The 14,464-nt window shown below is 43.5% G+C and overlaps 1 protein-coding gene across 1 annotated transcript in view; it reads right to left on the reverse strand.

The window, feature by feature from the left end:
• The window catches only part of LRP12 (LDL receptor related protein 12), a 277,408-nt gene extending 265,499 nt beyond the window's left edge, over positions 1–11,909 (reverse strand). The window contains exon 1 of the mRNA XM_069621490.1: positions 11,705–11,909. Within this exon, the coding sequence (XP_069477591.1) occupies positions 11,705–11,780 (76 nt within the window). The 5' untranslated portion in view covers positions 11,781–11,909. The remainder of the gene's footprint in view (positions 1–11,704) is intronic.
• Positions 11,910–14,464: the final 2,555 nt, after the last annotated feature.

Raw genomic sequence — 14,464 nt, forward strand, 5'->3', positions numbered from 1 at the left:
CACTGTTGTAAGTATAGATCAACGGCCTGGTAAAATGGGGGAGGGAATTGTTTGAATAGTGGGGGAATTGTGAGCTGTTAAGGATTGATTAGATTGGAATAACTGTGACAATGTTGCAGATGCCAACGCACTAAACCTTGCACAAGGTATTAATGGTGAGATTCCCTGAGACAAGGTTACTGAAGAGTGTGCTGAAAACCCCCTTCCATGGTATGATAAGAGGAGAAGATTGATTACCTCTCCTCTTGATGAGAAGATGGCTTTATTATATTATGGTATATTCATGTGCTTCAAGGCCCTGATGTTGGTGCTTAGGTGCATTTACGGGAAAGACCCTGCCAATCTAAAAGCTAAAATCTACCTGTACGTACCCGGTAGACTACTCAGATCCTCTGACCAAGGCAAAATTGTAGTTGCGTCCCACAAGCGCAAATCTGGTTCAGGGAAATCCTTCCCCATTCTGGTGGCTGGCCTATGGAACATCCTCCCTGAACACATAAGAATGGAAGCAAACTACCTACGTTTTTCCGAAAACTTGTGAAAACGCACATCTTTAATTAAACTGACCCCTTTAGTCATTACTTCACACCCGTGCGCCTTGTCTCATGTCTATGCCTGAATTCTTTGTCTGTACACGTGTCCATGTTTCTGTGCCCCGAGGCTTGCGAGCTACCGGCGCAATATAAATAAATAATAATAATTGCTGGCGCCAGCAGTAGGGTGTAAAGTGGTTTAGTTTTGTGAAAAGTGAAGTTACGTGCGTATTATTGTGGAGGACGTGAAGTTGTGGATTGAACCAAAAGGTGTGGTCTAGAGCATGGGCAGCGCTTGTTGTGCCTGCCCGGCTAGTTATTGTAAGAAAGTTGTTTTTGGGAGGTGACATAGAAGTGGGGGAAGGAAGGGGAAATATTTTGGAGGGAGAGCGTGAAGGAGGGGTGAATAGGGACTGAGCAGAACTAGAACTTGGTAAGTATCGGTAGGCTAAACTGAGACGTGTAATCATGGGAGACATTCCCCTTATGCATTTATGTAAAGCATTGCACCGGTATAAGGACGAAATAAATATCACACCCCGTGGGTCTGGGACACTACAGGCAAGATGTTCATACCTTGGCCACAGGAAGATACCCTTTTGCGATTGGTGCTGCAACACATGACAACATGTTTGCATGCCGCACACACAGTCAAGAAGTTACAAAAACAATTAGCCATCCTAGAGTTGTGGAAAAATTATGGGAATGAGACAGAAGAGCCAATCGTGAGAGAGTGGATGCTTAACTAGCATGAAGGGGAGAGCGCAGCACCCTCAGCTCCTCCTCCTCCTCATCAATCCACCTTCCGAAATACAAGAACCATATCCATTGTCAGAATTAAAAGCAGCGGCAGGACACACTAAACCTATAAATGCGCCCTCCGCTTACGGCAGCAAAGACTTTTTAAATGGAGCAAAAATAAATAAAGTTCGATATATACAGTGAGTACTGCGAGTTGCAGGCGAAATTGGCAGAAGCTGAAGAGGAGAGCCAGAGACAGAGAGGCAGGCAGGGCAATGGGCGGGGGGGCAGTGATTGTCCCAAATGAGTGGGTAGGAGGGCAAACATTGCTTAAATTAGACGGAAGACACAATAATGATTCTAAAGAAAGAGAATTTAGAGAAAGAATAACAAACAATAGAGAAGAGAACAGGTAAAGAAAGAGAATTTAGATAAAGAATAAGAAACAATAAAGAGAACAGGAGAAGAAATAATGGAATAGAAGGCAAGAGGAGAAGAAAAAGGAAGACAGACAGTGAGAAGGAAATAAAACAAAAAGAACAGAGAAGGGAACAAAAAGGACATTGAAAGGAGAAATGATGAAAAGAAGGAATGGGTAAGAAAGCAAAGAGAAAATAGCGAAAGGGATAAGAAACGGGAAGAAGAAAAGAAAAAAGAGACAAGATAGAGGGAGGAAAAGGGAGGCAAAGATGGAGAAGAGCAGAGAAAGCCAACAAAAAGAAATTGTTGAGATTGTTAAACAGCGCATGCTCCAAGAGAAATAGAGAGATATGGAGCAGGAACAGAGAGTAAGGGAAAAGAGTTCAGAAAAACTCTAAGGAACTGGATGAAATATCCAAAAGATCTACTTAGTCAGATGTAGGTGAGAGAAACATCATGCAAAGAAGAATTGGTAATTTGTACAGTAGCCAAATGGACATTGGTGTCTATAGAGAAAAACAGAGAAGAGGCGGTTCTCTACAGACGGGGGAAGGGAGTGCATTGGAAGAAGTGATGCTTAAAGACAGAGAAGATGAGGGAAGTGATGATATGTTTTTTGATGAGGAAAGACAGGATTGTGGAGGATGAGGATGAGGCTGCACGAGCTTCTTTCACCAGTTTAAGAACATCAGAAAAGAGAACGTTGTTTGGTTTGGAAGGATCTGAGAGAATCGGAGGACTGCTAAAGAGTAGCAGACTTCCCAAAAGTACGATTGAGAAGCTTAGAAGGCAGGACCCCTGTGAATAGGTTGAGAAATTTGCCAGGATGGAGAAAAAATTATTTGACAGACATGACACCCAAGACATGGGGGCCCAACTGCGGGTGCACAGGATATAGAATAGATTCAATTCCCATTGCTAGAAGGGGGAGGACCGCAATATATTCCATGGCCACAGATGGACAAGTAAATTTGAATCGGTAAGCTGCCAAAGTTGACATTGGGAGCAAGCAAATGGATTTATGAATGAGAAAGAATTATAGCAGGATTTACATTAGTGGTGGGTGACAAAGAACTTACTTGCTTCCATAATAGGGGAGAGAACAGACGGCATCTGGAAACGAGCTGGCTATTCTGGAGTGATGGCTCAAAACACCACTCACAACAGAGCACCCTTTAACAATTGTAGGGCCAATGAATGGAGAGCACTTTATCACATGAAAAATGCGGGATGGCGAAAACCCTGCTGCTTATATTCAGGATAGTCAAGAAAAATGGTGGCTCAAAATGCGAGAACTGTGGGATTCAAAATGCATATTTTTTAATCACACAGTCAGGGGCTGCCTGAGGCATTGCAGAGGCAATTGAAAAATATATTGGGAATGAACATGAAGCCATGGCTAGAGATACAGTTAACTATAGTTCACCATTATCAGTTGAAACAAGAGAAAGGCAGAAAGAAACTTGAGGAAAGAAACCTGGAGTAAGCAAAACTAGTCTATCAGGGTTTTCAGTGGAAGAAAGAGTGTTAACCAGTGGAGAAGGGGCGATTACACAGGAGACACAGCAGGTACAGCCAATGGCTCGAGGAAACTTGCAGGTAGGGGAGCAAATTATTATTTCCACCGAGGAAGAGGGGATGCACCCAGAGGCAGAGGGTTCAGATTTCAGGCTCCACATGGAGGAGACAATGGGGGACACCTAAGTTTGGGGGACAGCCCCAACAGTGCTGGACGTGTGGGAAAATGGGGCACATTTCCCAAGTATGTAGAAGTATGGGCAATATCCAAGAGGGGGGACAGCATATCCTCCACCGTATAGTACAGACCACCCGAATATTATGTCCAAGGTCACACACCCAGTATCAAAAGCAAGCAGCACAAACACAACCTGCACAACAGGGAAGGCCAATGCAAAGGCAACACGCACCAATACAAAACACAGCAATCCCCCATGTAGACATAGCAAATACAAATGCAACCACAAGCATCCATACAACAGAATACAATAACATTGTGGATTGCAAACTCTGATGAATCCTGCAGAGTCATAACTAAACCCCAGCCTAATGTCTTGTTAAGTGACTTCAATTCAGCACTCCAACTAAGTCAATGCCTAGTCTGGAAGCCCTTATTTATAGATTTTTCTGAAAAGTTCATAGATCTGGATGATAAACCCTTGTATAACGCCCCTCTCTTTGAATCCCCCTGACCTCGCTGAGCCAAGAGGTAGGTTTGTTTTGCAAATGAAAAGATTTATTTGAACAATTAAACATATATATATATATATATAATATATCACACTTTTATAAATAAATTAATATTTGATAGCACACTTATGAATATAATGTTGATCAACAATGGGTAATGTTACAATTGCACACTTTTTTTAATCACTTAGGTGTTGGTATAGAAAGGATAAGGTAGCTGAGAATCCTTTATGGTTTCAAGGAAATGCAATGATGGAAAAGAATGCAGCACAGGGATAAACTGATATGGTTTCAACAAGAGATAATATAATCACTTTTCCCCTTGTGGCATTTCACCCCCCCCCCTATGCAATATAAAGAGATGGAAGGAGAGCACACAATTTTCAGGAATATAATCAAATGCAATACAAATTCTAGTTCCCCCCTAGCAAGCTTAGAGCAACCGGTATGCTTTTAAAACATGCAGAAATACTTTTAATGTGATTTGCAATGAAGTGAAAATATGCTAAAATTATTTTAATTCCCTATAGGAGATTCAGGGTGGGTGACAGCTACTTTGAATTAGTTCAGGTCAACACTAGCAATGATTCATGAGGGATTATCAGGTTGAAAATGAATTTCAGCAATGCAAGCAAGAGACAGCTACTTTTTAACGTGTGGTGAGATTGAGCTAGTTTGCAATTTGCTGCCCTTTTTCCGAGTGCGCCGATCGCGATTACGGAAAAACTATAACGAATAGAAAGTTTCGGGCTGTTGGCAAGCTGAGGATCTTAGCTTTAAAATGAAAGTTAGATCTCGTTCCTAGCACGTGCGGTTCCAAAGATACGGACGATTTAGTGGAGGTAGATTTTCAGAAATAAAGTAAGATTCAAATGGCAAATGACACTTTCACAGGTTTGAAATCACAGAATGGACACATGATTTCTATGCAGTTCTAAATAGGTGGAAATGGTTTGAATTAGATTATTTTAAACTAAGAGATTGGTTTTGCACAGCTCTGGCTGGATACTCACTCCTAATTTTGGAAGGAATGGGCCTCGTCACAGATCTGGTCAACAGGTTTAGCTGCGGTTCTCTCTGCTGTGCTGGTCTGGATCTCTAGTTCTGGCAAAAGTTCTTGGCACTGCACAGCGGCCTGGTCTGGGTCTGGTCTGCGGTTTGGATACAGCTCTGCTTTCTGGGTCTGGGTCTGGTACTGGCACCGCGGTCTGGTCTGGGTCTCTGGTTCCGGCCAAAGTTCTAGCCAGAAGCGAACAGCACAGCTGTTGAATAGTTTAGTTAGGTTGCTGGATTCTGGGGCCTCCGAAGGATTAAGCTTGTGGACTAGGCCTCTCTGCTACAAGTTCTGAAGTCTGGATTCTAAGTTCTGGTTCTGGAGTCTTCTGGCAAAGCGCTTTGCAAGAAATCAGTTTGAAGTGGAAAGTGAATGTGTCTACCAGGGTTCAGTGGCTCTTTATGTCTTTTGAAAATGGGTGGGAAGGCTGACTATGCCCACCCCTCTGAGGATCCTGATAGGCTATAGGATTCTCTGTCGCCTGACTGAGGAACTGAATTGTGAGTCATCCCATGTCATCAGGCATCATTTTTATGGCATACAGAAAGAACACTCCCCTTGTCACTTTGCACACAAATCTATTTTTGATTCCAATGCATATTTATCTATGTACAATTTTTCTAATATGATATGTCCTGTTAACATATTTTCTGTAGCGCCAAACCATCTGATCCCTGTCTTTGTAAGATGTTGTGTTCATTTCTGACAGAGTTCTGCCCTTTTCATCCAGTACACAACCTCTAAACTTTTCCAGAATTTACACAAATGTGCGCAAGGAATATGGGCATCAGATGATGGAGTGTCAGATTTTTAACATACAGACATTTGGAGTAATACCCTATTTTCCGCTACTACCCCCCAGAACATACCACAGAGCCCTAACACCTCTTAAAATGTGCACAGAAAAATCATAGGAATGATGATATTATTGATATAATTTTGACAATTATGTACTATGAATTATCCATCTTTCTAAAATTATGTTCTGGCCCAGAGGGGTATGGTTTCCCAAAGCACATGGAGGAATTTCTGGTGTGTCCATTTCCTCCAAGCTCAGCTGGCTCACAGAGGCAGTGCCCCTCCCATTTCCCTCCAAGAGGAAGCCATTTACGACCCTCTGATTTAGCAATTGCTTGGCGCAAAGGGAAGTACATTGTTCTGTTTTCCTGCAGTCCCAGGTACCGCTGATTCAATCAGAGAGGTGTGATCTCCTTTTGGTGGGGAAGCAGAAGGCAGGCCAGGCCTGTGAATGCAGTTGCTGGGCAAGTTTCAACTCCTGTCGGGGGCAGTTGCCGGGCAGAATTCAGTCCCTTTAAGCCAGGCTTCAGCCAAAGGATACTTTTGTTCCCATTTTTCTTCATTCAAATCAAACTTACAATTTTGACACATGCAGGTAGAACGCTGATTCTAAGTTCAAAATCATGACATTTAAGCAGTTGCAACCTATGTGACACTCAAGGTAGGTCACTCATTTATTTTAAACATTTTGATTTTAGTGTCTTTAAATCCCATTTCACTTAAGCTGCTGACATTCACAGCCCAGCCAGTTTTGTTATGAACATCATTTTAGGCTCTTCATCTTTCCAGATTTGGTATGCACACAAGACTTCATTCTACCAGACGTCTGCTGGTGTTCAGTAAGATTTTTGAATATCTTGCAATGTTTGAAATCGTCATTTTGAGCTTGCATTCAGAGAAACAAAGGTGATTTCAAAGCGCTTTTTGAGCCAATAGGCACTGCTGTTTTTCCTTTGGCACCATGTTTCACTCATGGCACTTCTGGCCCATCACGATCGCACCTGGGGGTGGCAGGTCAGGCGGCCATTTTGGTGTGTGCAAAAACTGCACGGTTTTCCTGGATTCTGGCGCAAATGTGGGCTTTTCGGCCATCTTGGATTTTCTAAGCACCAAATGTTGCAGCATAATAACTTGAACGTGGGTTGATACACCTAACAGTCTCCACCCATGTGACCCAGGGATGGCAGCCGCTACCCAATCCTAATCCTGGGGGTGGTAACATGAGTGAGGTATACATGGGTGGGCGGGGCAATAAGACGTCTGTCAAGGGGAAGTGGTATTCATCCACTGAGGGCGACATGCCCCTAATACTTAAATATCTAAGGGCATGCTGTCATTGTACAGTTCCCACTCCTACAACTAACCAAAGCACAGAACATAAAAACTACTAAACAGCCTAAAATTGGTACATTGAGGGTTCAGGAAGTAATTATTACAACCTCCAAGTGTTATTATTCGGTCTTATATAGAGGTACAAAGCCCAAGGTTAAATCACCAACTCTTTAACAACCTCCCATGAACTTGACAATTCTCAGTTAACTAATCATAAAAAGACCAAAAACATTATGGTCTTCAAAACCAATAATGCCTAATGTACTAGAACGAGGAGCTCAGAGTTGATGAAGCATCATGTGCGATCTAGCTGTTGTGGTAGAGAACTCTTAACTTTATTTTCTTCTAATTCACAAGGAAGGTGTGCCAGTCGAGAAAATTCTTCCAAGATTGACTGACAACGGTGTATCATCCATACCATGAAGTTCTTTACCTTCGTTACAGACTACTGTCTCTGACCTAATAAGAGTTTGCCACCACCTGAGCCAAGCTTTCAGGATAGGCTATTGTAACATGCTCTGTTTGTACTTTGACTGCTTTCATCCCCTCCATCGCCCCAAGGACATTATTATTAATCACCTCATCAAGGCTACTAGGGAATAATCACAGCTTCCTAGTTAGTTTGTCATTTCCAGCATGATTCCTGAGTGAACATTTACCTTTCCATTTAATACAACTAGTGAGTTTATAACAAAATGTAAAAGCAATAAGAGTAGCCTCATTCACAACCTCCTTTGGCTGCGCTTGCTCAGCTTCCCTAAATTGGTAATGTAAGTCTCAATCACTTGAACCTCCTCACTTCGTGCTCAGTTACTGCATATCCAATATTGCAGTGTTAATAGGCATAAAGCAGACTCTCCAGCTTATAGCGATTTTGCGATCCCGCAGGACAAGGCTCCCCAAAAAATGTGACACAAGAAATGGAATGCACAAGCACATCTCATCACTAGCGCCAAAAGAAGAGCAGCACAATTCACTATGGCACTATGAAAAAGGTCCTCTGAATGGGGGCATCTTATATGCCCCCATTGATATGGCCTATTTCACCTGTTTGTGCAAATCAGGGTCTGTTTCTGCACATTTAAAAGCACATCCCAAATTTACAAACAAGGTACACATTGAAATGTGCAGATATTGTAGGGAACCCTATGTGCCTGCTTCGAATAGGCACACAGTGGGTGCCACTGCATGATAAGACCCAGTTATACAAGGGACATCATTTATGGGTCGCAACTGAGACCCCCTGAGGTCTCCCTTGCTACCCCTATAAAAAAAAAAACTAAAACTAAATATAAAAACGTTTCTTTTTTTATGTAAGCTCCTAGCCTGTGGCTAGCGCCATGTGGCTCTTTGCTTCTGGAGTGGCTGGCGTTCTTGTTCAGGACTCTTAAAAAAACAGGGGTTCCACAAGTCTAACACTTTCAGCAGTACCCCTAAATAAGAAAGAAAAGGAATACCAAATCATGTGTCTTTCTGGAATTCTATACGATACTTGCGAGACTCATTAAAGGTTTATTTCAGGCACATTTCAGGGGTGAATCACTAATTTAGTCTGTTCTTAAACACCTCAACTCAGCCTTTCATCCTTCTGAGGACGATAAATGAGTACCAACACAGGTTGGGTGATATTGTATGTATATTTGTTCTACATAAAGTGCTTAATAAACACATCATTTTCATTTGGCCATGGACATCTGCTTGCATTTACAGTAATTTGGTCATATGGGCCTATCCACACTGATTTTAACGATACATATGGCGATCCATTCTTGTATGAAATAGTGATATCGTAACCATATTTTTCGTACTGTACTTAGGAACAATGCTATGTAATGCCACTTCCTGTTTTGTCAAGAGGTGAAAGGTTGTGTCCCATCGCTTCCTGTGATATCTCTTCGGTGTGGGGTCAAATTACATCACTTCCTGTCGAGGGTCAAATGATGTCACGTCTGCTACCCCAGGCATTTTGGTGAAATTACGTCCCTAGGGCATACTTTTTTTTGTCACAGCAGTTATTGACCGCCGTTATCTCACTTGCATTTCTGTTCCTCAAATAGGATAGAAATGCATTTTTCGGGTCGCATTTTACAGGGGCAGGCCCCTTAAAGGCCTGTCACAGAGAAATGTGCTTGGAGCCTGTTACTAACGGGAGAGCGCTTCTGACACAAAAGGCTGCTGGCCAGCAATACAACACATCATTTGTGTCAAAGCTCAACCCTGTGGAAATGCACAGGTCACCTTTGAGAATAAGGTGACCTGCTAATTTTTTTTAAAAAATGGGTTATCTAGAAATAGCATATCCTACACTCTTTTTTTAGATGACCCATATGTTGAGGATCTGGGCCTACATCTACATTTAAAAAAATGTAAACATGGTCACAATATGAGAGGGAGGGTGATGAGTGAGATGTGGACAGGTAGGCAACAAAGCAGAGGGAGAGCAGTGGGTCAGAGGGGGTAGAGGTGGGCAAGAGAGCAGAGGGGAAGCAAGGGGCCAGATATCAGAGAGGGAGCAGAGGTACAGAAACTAGAGGTGAGCATGGGCTCAGGGGGAGCAGTGGGCCAAAAAGCAGAGAGGGAGCGGTTGGGCGCAAGGAGGCAATGGTTGCAGATTGGGAGAAAGGATGAGGGAACAGTGCAATAGAATGGGAGAAGGAATCCAAGATGCAGAAGTAGCATGAAAGAATGAAGCACTGTATACTGTGGGGGGAATTGGGGAGCGCAAGGTATGGGTATGATTTGGAGTGTGGCAGGGACTGGGGAGTGCAAATTGTGACAGAGCACATGAGTATGTGTATGACAGAGTAAGAGGTTCGGGAACGCAAGTTGCGATGGGGAATTGGTGGGACATGTGAGGTGTGTTGTGAGAGAGATGTGTGGGTGGGGTTTTGATAAAATAGAAAGTGGATATTTTCAGCATTACAACTTATAACGATCAATACTGTCAACAATATTAAATAGGCATGCACATTAACCCAAAAACATTAAAGCAACAAACACTGTTCTGCCAAGCCATAGATATCAGGGACTCTCCCTTTTAAATTGATACAAAAAGGTAAACATAATGACACCCTGGATCTCGTGTAGCCTTGGACACGGCATCTTTCTTGCAATGTGCCAATCTGACACTTTCCAGTCAATAAAAAATGTGCTGCAAAAATGCTGCAATAAATAAAGTTTTGTGCTGCAAAATGTGCCATTTCATGCCACAAAATTTGCCATTTCATGCGGGAATATCGTGGAAGGTCTGATAAAGCTTATGTATGCAAGGTGGTCTGTGTGTAGTGCAAAGGTGCTAGACAATGGAGATGTGAGTCAATTAAATGGGGGAATAAAGGAAGGAGGATTCGGAATTAAGACGCCAGTACCTGGAGTTTAATGCCTGACTCAACTGTCTGAGTGCCAGTTGACTGTTAATCTGGGTGTGGCAGTTTTTGACATGCGGTTGTGTATCGTGGATATGAAGTTCTTACTGTTTAGTGAAGTTCTGAAAATTGAAACGGATTACTTTGGGATCTCACCTCCTGGGAAAAGAAGGGAAGATGCAGTGCTAGGAATGGAGTCATGGCTGGCAGGTTAAGTGATAGGCGATGCAAAACAAAAACACACTACTGAAAAAGTAACACTCAGTTTTATAGAAATGACTCAAAACGTGCACAGATCGCATAAATCCAACTTGACAATACATACATTGTCATAGTAATATCCTATGGGGAAAAAGTGTATGACTAGGTTTATTTTCGCTATCTTGAACGGAAGACCAAAATTACCAGTATGCATTGCAAACAAATGTTACACTAAAATACGTGTTATCTGGATTTCACACTGTACTGTTAAAACCGAAAGAAGCGCATTAAAAAATCTGTTTGTAGCCACTGTTTCACCCAGAATTCACCCGGCCGATTTCTAATCATGCCGTTTCAACCACTTCTTGAGAGACACTAGCCAATCCCCATTACTAACTAACTGCTGTGTTTGCAGACATCTCAACATGAATCACACTTGAATGCTCTTAACGTCAAAACAAAGACAAACGGGAACAGTGCTCTTTTTAAAGTCTCAGAGCAAAGGAAACAGCTGGCCATAAGGATTCACTGATGTGTGGTAGCTCAGGCAATGACTTCTGATCCAGGGTCACAATTGTTTCCAGATTCTGGTGCCAAAGATCCGGCCCAATTCCAGCACTATTTACAGATTCAGTGTTATGGCAAAAGCAGGTACCCTAATCACCCAAGTTTCTTGAATGACACATTGTGCAAAGGCATATATAGGTGAAGCTAAACGGGAAAGAGTCCCTTCTCCGTACAGTGTACACCTTTCCAACCTATGGCCCGGCTTCGTAGGCTGGTTGTGCTGGCTGGGAACCGTAGTCCCTCGCTTAGGGCCCGGGGTGTCCGGGTTAGTCAGTTCACAGCTGGACGGAGCTGTGCATCTCTGGGAGTTTAGCGCTGGCTTCAAGAGTCAAGCTCTATTCATCAGGCTGTGGCTTTAATTCTTTAATTGTAGTTCACAGCTTGCGGTGTAGGTTTCACATCTGAGCTATGGATCTCTGACTCGATCCTAGCTCTTGTAGGTCTTTGTCCCTTCCCCAGCGCCGACCCAGGGTTGATATACTCACCATTCAGACCAAGCATCAGCAGAAGCATCCGCGGGATCCAGACACCCTGGTCACCACCTGAGCTCTTACGTCCCATTGCAGGCTCCGTTGGCCGCTCCGGGGTTGACGGCAGAGCGGGGAACGGAGATCACTGCTCCATAGCCCGATCGATCTGCTCCACTCATCAGTTCAACTGCATACTCGGTCAGCAGCTGCTCATGCCTGGACGAGCATAAAAAGAGGATCTGCTGTCAGAGCTCAGATTGCCAAACGCATCGATACTGCCAGCTGTTGCTCAGCCCAAGGCCGGACTAGTGAAAGAGAAAAGGGACTAACAGACTAATGTAATTTAAACAGACTGGCATCTCAGAATGCAGATGTAATAGTCTATGCATTTAAAACCCGCAAAACAAACAAAAATCTAATGCGTCTTAACCAAACAATTTTATATTTTTCACATCTTACCAATCAGAGCTATGAAGCAAATCGAAATCATATATTCATAAATATAACGTATGAATCAAGTTCACGGCGAAATTTGTATCCTAATGTTTTTTCGCAAGACGTTATGCACGTGTTACTCTACTAAAGCATATTGTGTATTACATTGTGGTTATTCCTCGAGCGTAATTGATTACAAAACATTTCAAAATGGAAACTCTATTCGACAATGTCAAGTTTGCTGGATTTGCCAGAGTTTATTGTATTGCCTCTACTGTGCTCTTTGGAGCATAATTAAAGGGCACTTGTGAAACCAGAGTTTAGACAAAGAAGTACTGTCTCTTTTTAGTGTCAGACAGACAGGGACGTGTACATTGCCTGGCACCACTAAACAAACACGTTACTGCGGGTTTAGTGCCCATTCATTAACAAAACCTTGTACTGTTAGGGCACTGCCTTTGTCTCAGGGCATAGCTCTCAACTCACCTGCTTTTGGCGGGTGTCACCCGCCTTGAAAGCAGATGAATCACCCGCCAAGTCCTTCGTACGCCCATTCACTTCTATGGGCCTCTCACCCGCCAAAAAGAAAATCGGGTGTTTTCACCCGCCATGCTGAAAAAAAAGGTTGGGAGCTATGTCAGGGATGTGTTGCTACTGGAAACCCAGTCCACAGGTCTCGTGCTGTGTCACATGGTGCCTACTTGCCAACATGACCCATTCCAATCTCATACATGCCAACATTGTGACATACCTGGGAGGGAGATTTCCCCAAGGAAATCGGGAGACATGCATTTTCCCATAGGAATGCATTGGGGCAAAGGATATTTTAGGCGGGAGAGCGTGAAAAATAGCAATATTTTTCACTGAAAAATCAGGACTCTCCCACCTAAATCGGGAGGGTTGGCATGTATGCAATCTGCAGGTGCTTATCCAGTCCTGGTTTTTTCTTTGCATTCTGGGATTTGCAGTTCCACTTTTCCCAGTATGAAACTCAGACTACAAGTCCCAGAAAGCAAAGAAAAAAAAACAGGACACTGAAGAGGGAAGGTCAGAATATGCCTTCCGTCCCGAGAGACCCTCCAACCGGAAGAAGCAGCAGAGACAATATGGCCACCGTTCACATGAGCTCACATCAATTACCACTGCTGCTACGATTAACAACTATCACAAAAGGTACCCTCTCAGTAGGCCCTACGATCCTGCAGCAGTACAAAATCTACCCAGAGTTGACAAAGATACACAAGAAGGAGCTGGAGACAGTTACATGGACAGAATCAACTAAAACACCAAGAAGCCATTCCTCAAGTCGTTAGACACATCACAACAACATAGCTACGTTAGACATGAAGCCATAGCTCCCAACCTTCTTTGACACCAAGGCGGGTGGAAACACCCAATTTTCATTTTTTGGCGGGTGAGAGGCCCATAGAAGTGAACGGGCGAATGAGGAACTTGGCGGATGATACATCTGCTTTCAAGGCGGGTGACACCCGCCAAAAGTGGGTGAGTTTAGAGCTATGCATGAAGCACACGTGCCATCCACACCCTCGGGACATTCACACACCCATCTACACAAACAAAAAAGGTATATAGCTCTATGAGTTAGAGGACAGTGACATATACATGCTGTCTGCACGTTTATTATTTTGCCATTAGGCCTGCTACAGCAGCGCAGGAACGCAGAAAGCAAGAAGGGTTTGTGCAAATGCTTGGAGATGCTTACATGCAAATAACCCCATGGCATAGTTCTCAACCATTTGGGTTGCAAAGACGCGTGAAAACACCTGATTTTATTTTTGGCGGGTGAGAGGCCCATTGAGACGAATGGGCGTACAGGAGGCTTGGTGAGTCAGCTGTTTACAAGGCGGGAGACACCCGCCAAAAGCGTGTGAGTTGAGAGCTATGCCAGGCACTTGAATCTATCCTCTGGCTTTTGTTGTCTGTTCCAGATTACCACATGATATGTGTGAAATTAGGAGCCCTCCTAATAATACGGATACAGACTCCCCCGCATCCCCCCATTCGGGAATTCCCAATTCCCCATTCGGCCCAATGGGGAATTTTCAGCGCTGTTACCACCGGCAATATTAGCGTGCAGTAATAGCGCTGAAAATTGGCAAATTTGTGGCAGATTTACCCCCAGCTCGGAGCTGGGGGTAAATCCTGCAAAACTGTGATTTGGCGGACCCTTAAATGCGGCGGTAATAACATTAACACTGCATTTAAGGGTTACCGCCAAACTTGTGATGAGGCAGAAAGTGTCTATTCATCTGTTAGAACTTTAGCTTGGTGACGGCACCCATAGGTCGGTGCATAGGATGTTGTGTTACGACGGTGAGG

The sequence above is a fragment of the Ambystoma mexicanum genome, chromosome 5q, assembly GCF_040938575.1.
Source record: "Ambystoma mexicanum isolate Mex_15411 chromosome 5q, UKY_AmexF1_1, whole genome shotgun sequence".
NCBI classification, from domain to species: domain Eukaryota; kingdom Metazoa; phylum Chordata; class Amphibia; order Caudata; family Ambystomatidae; genus Ambystoma; species Ambystoma mexicanum.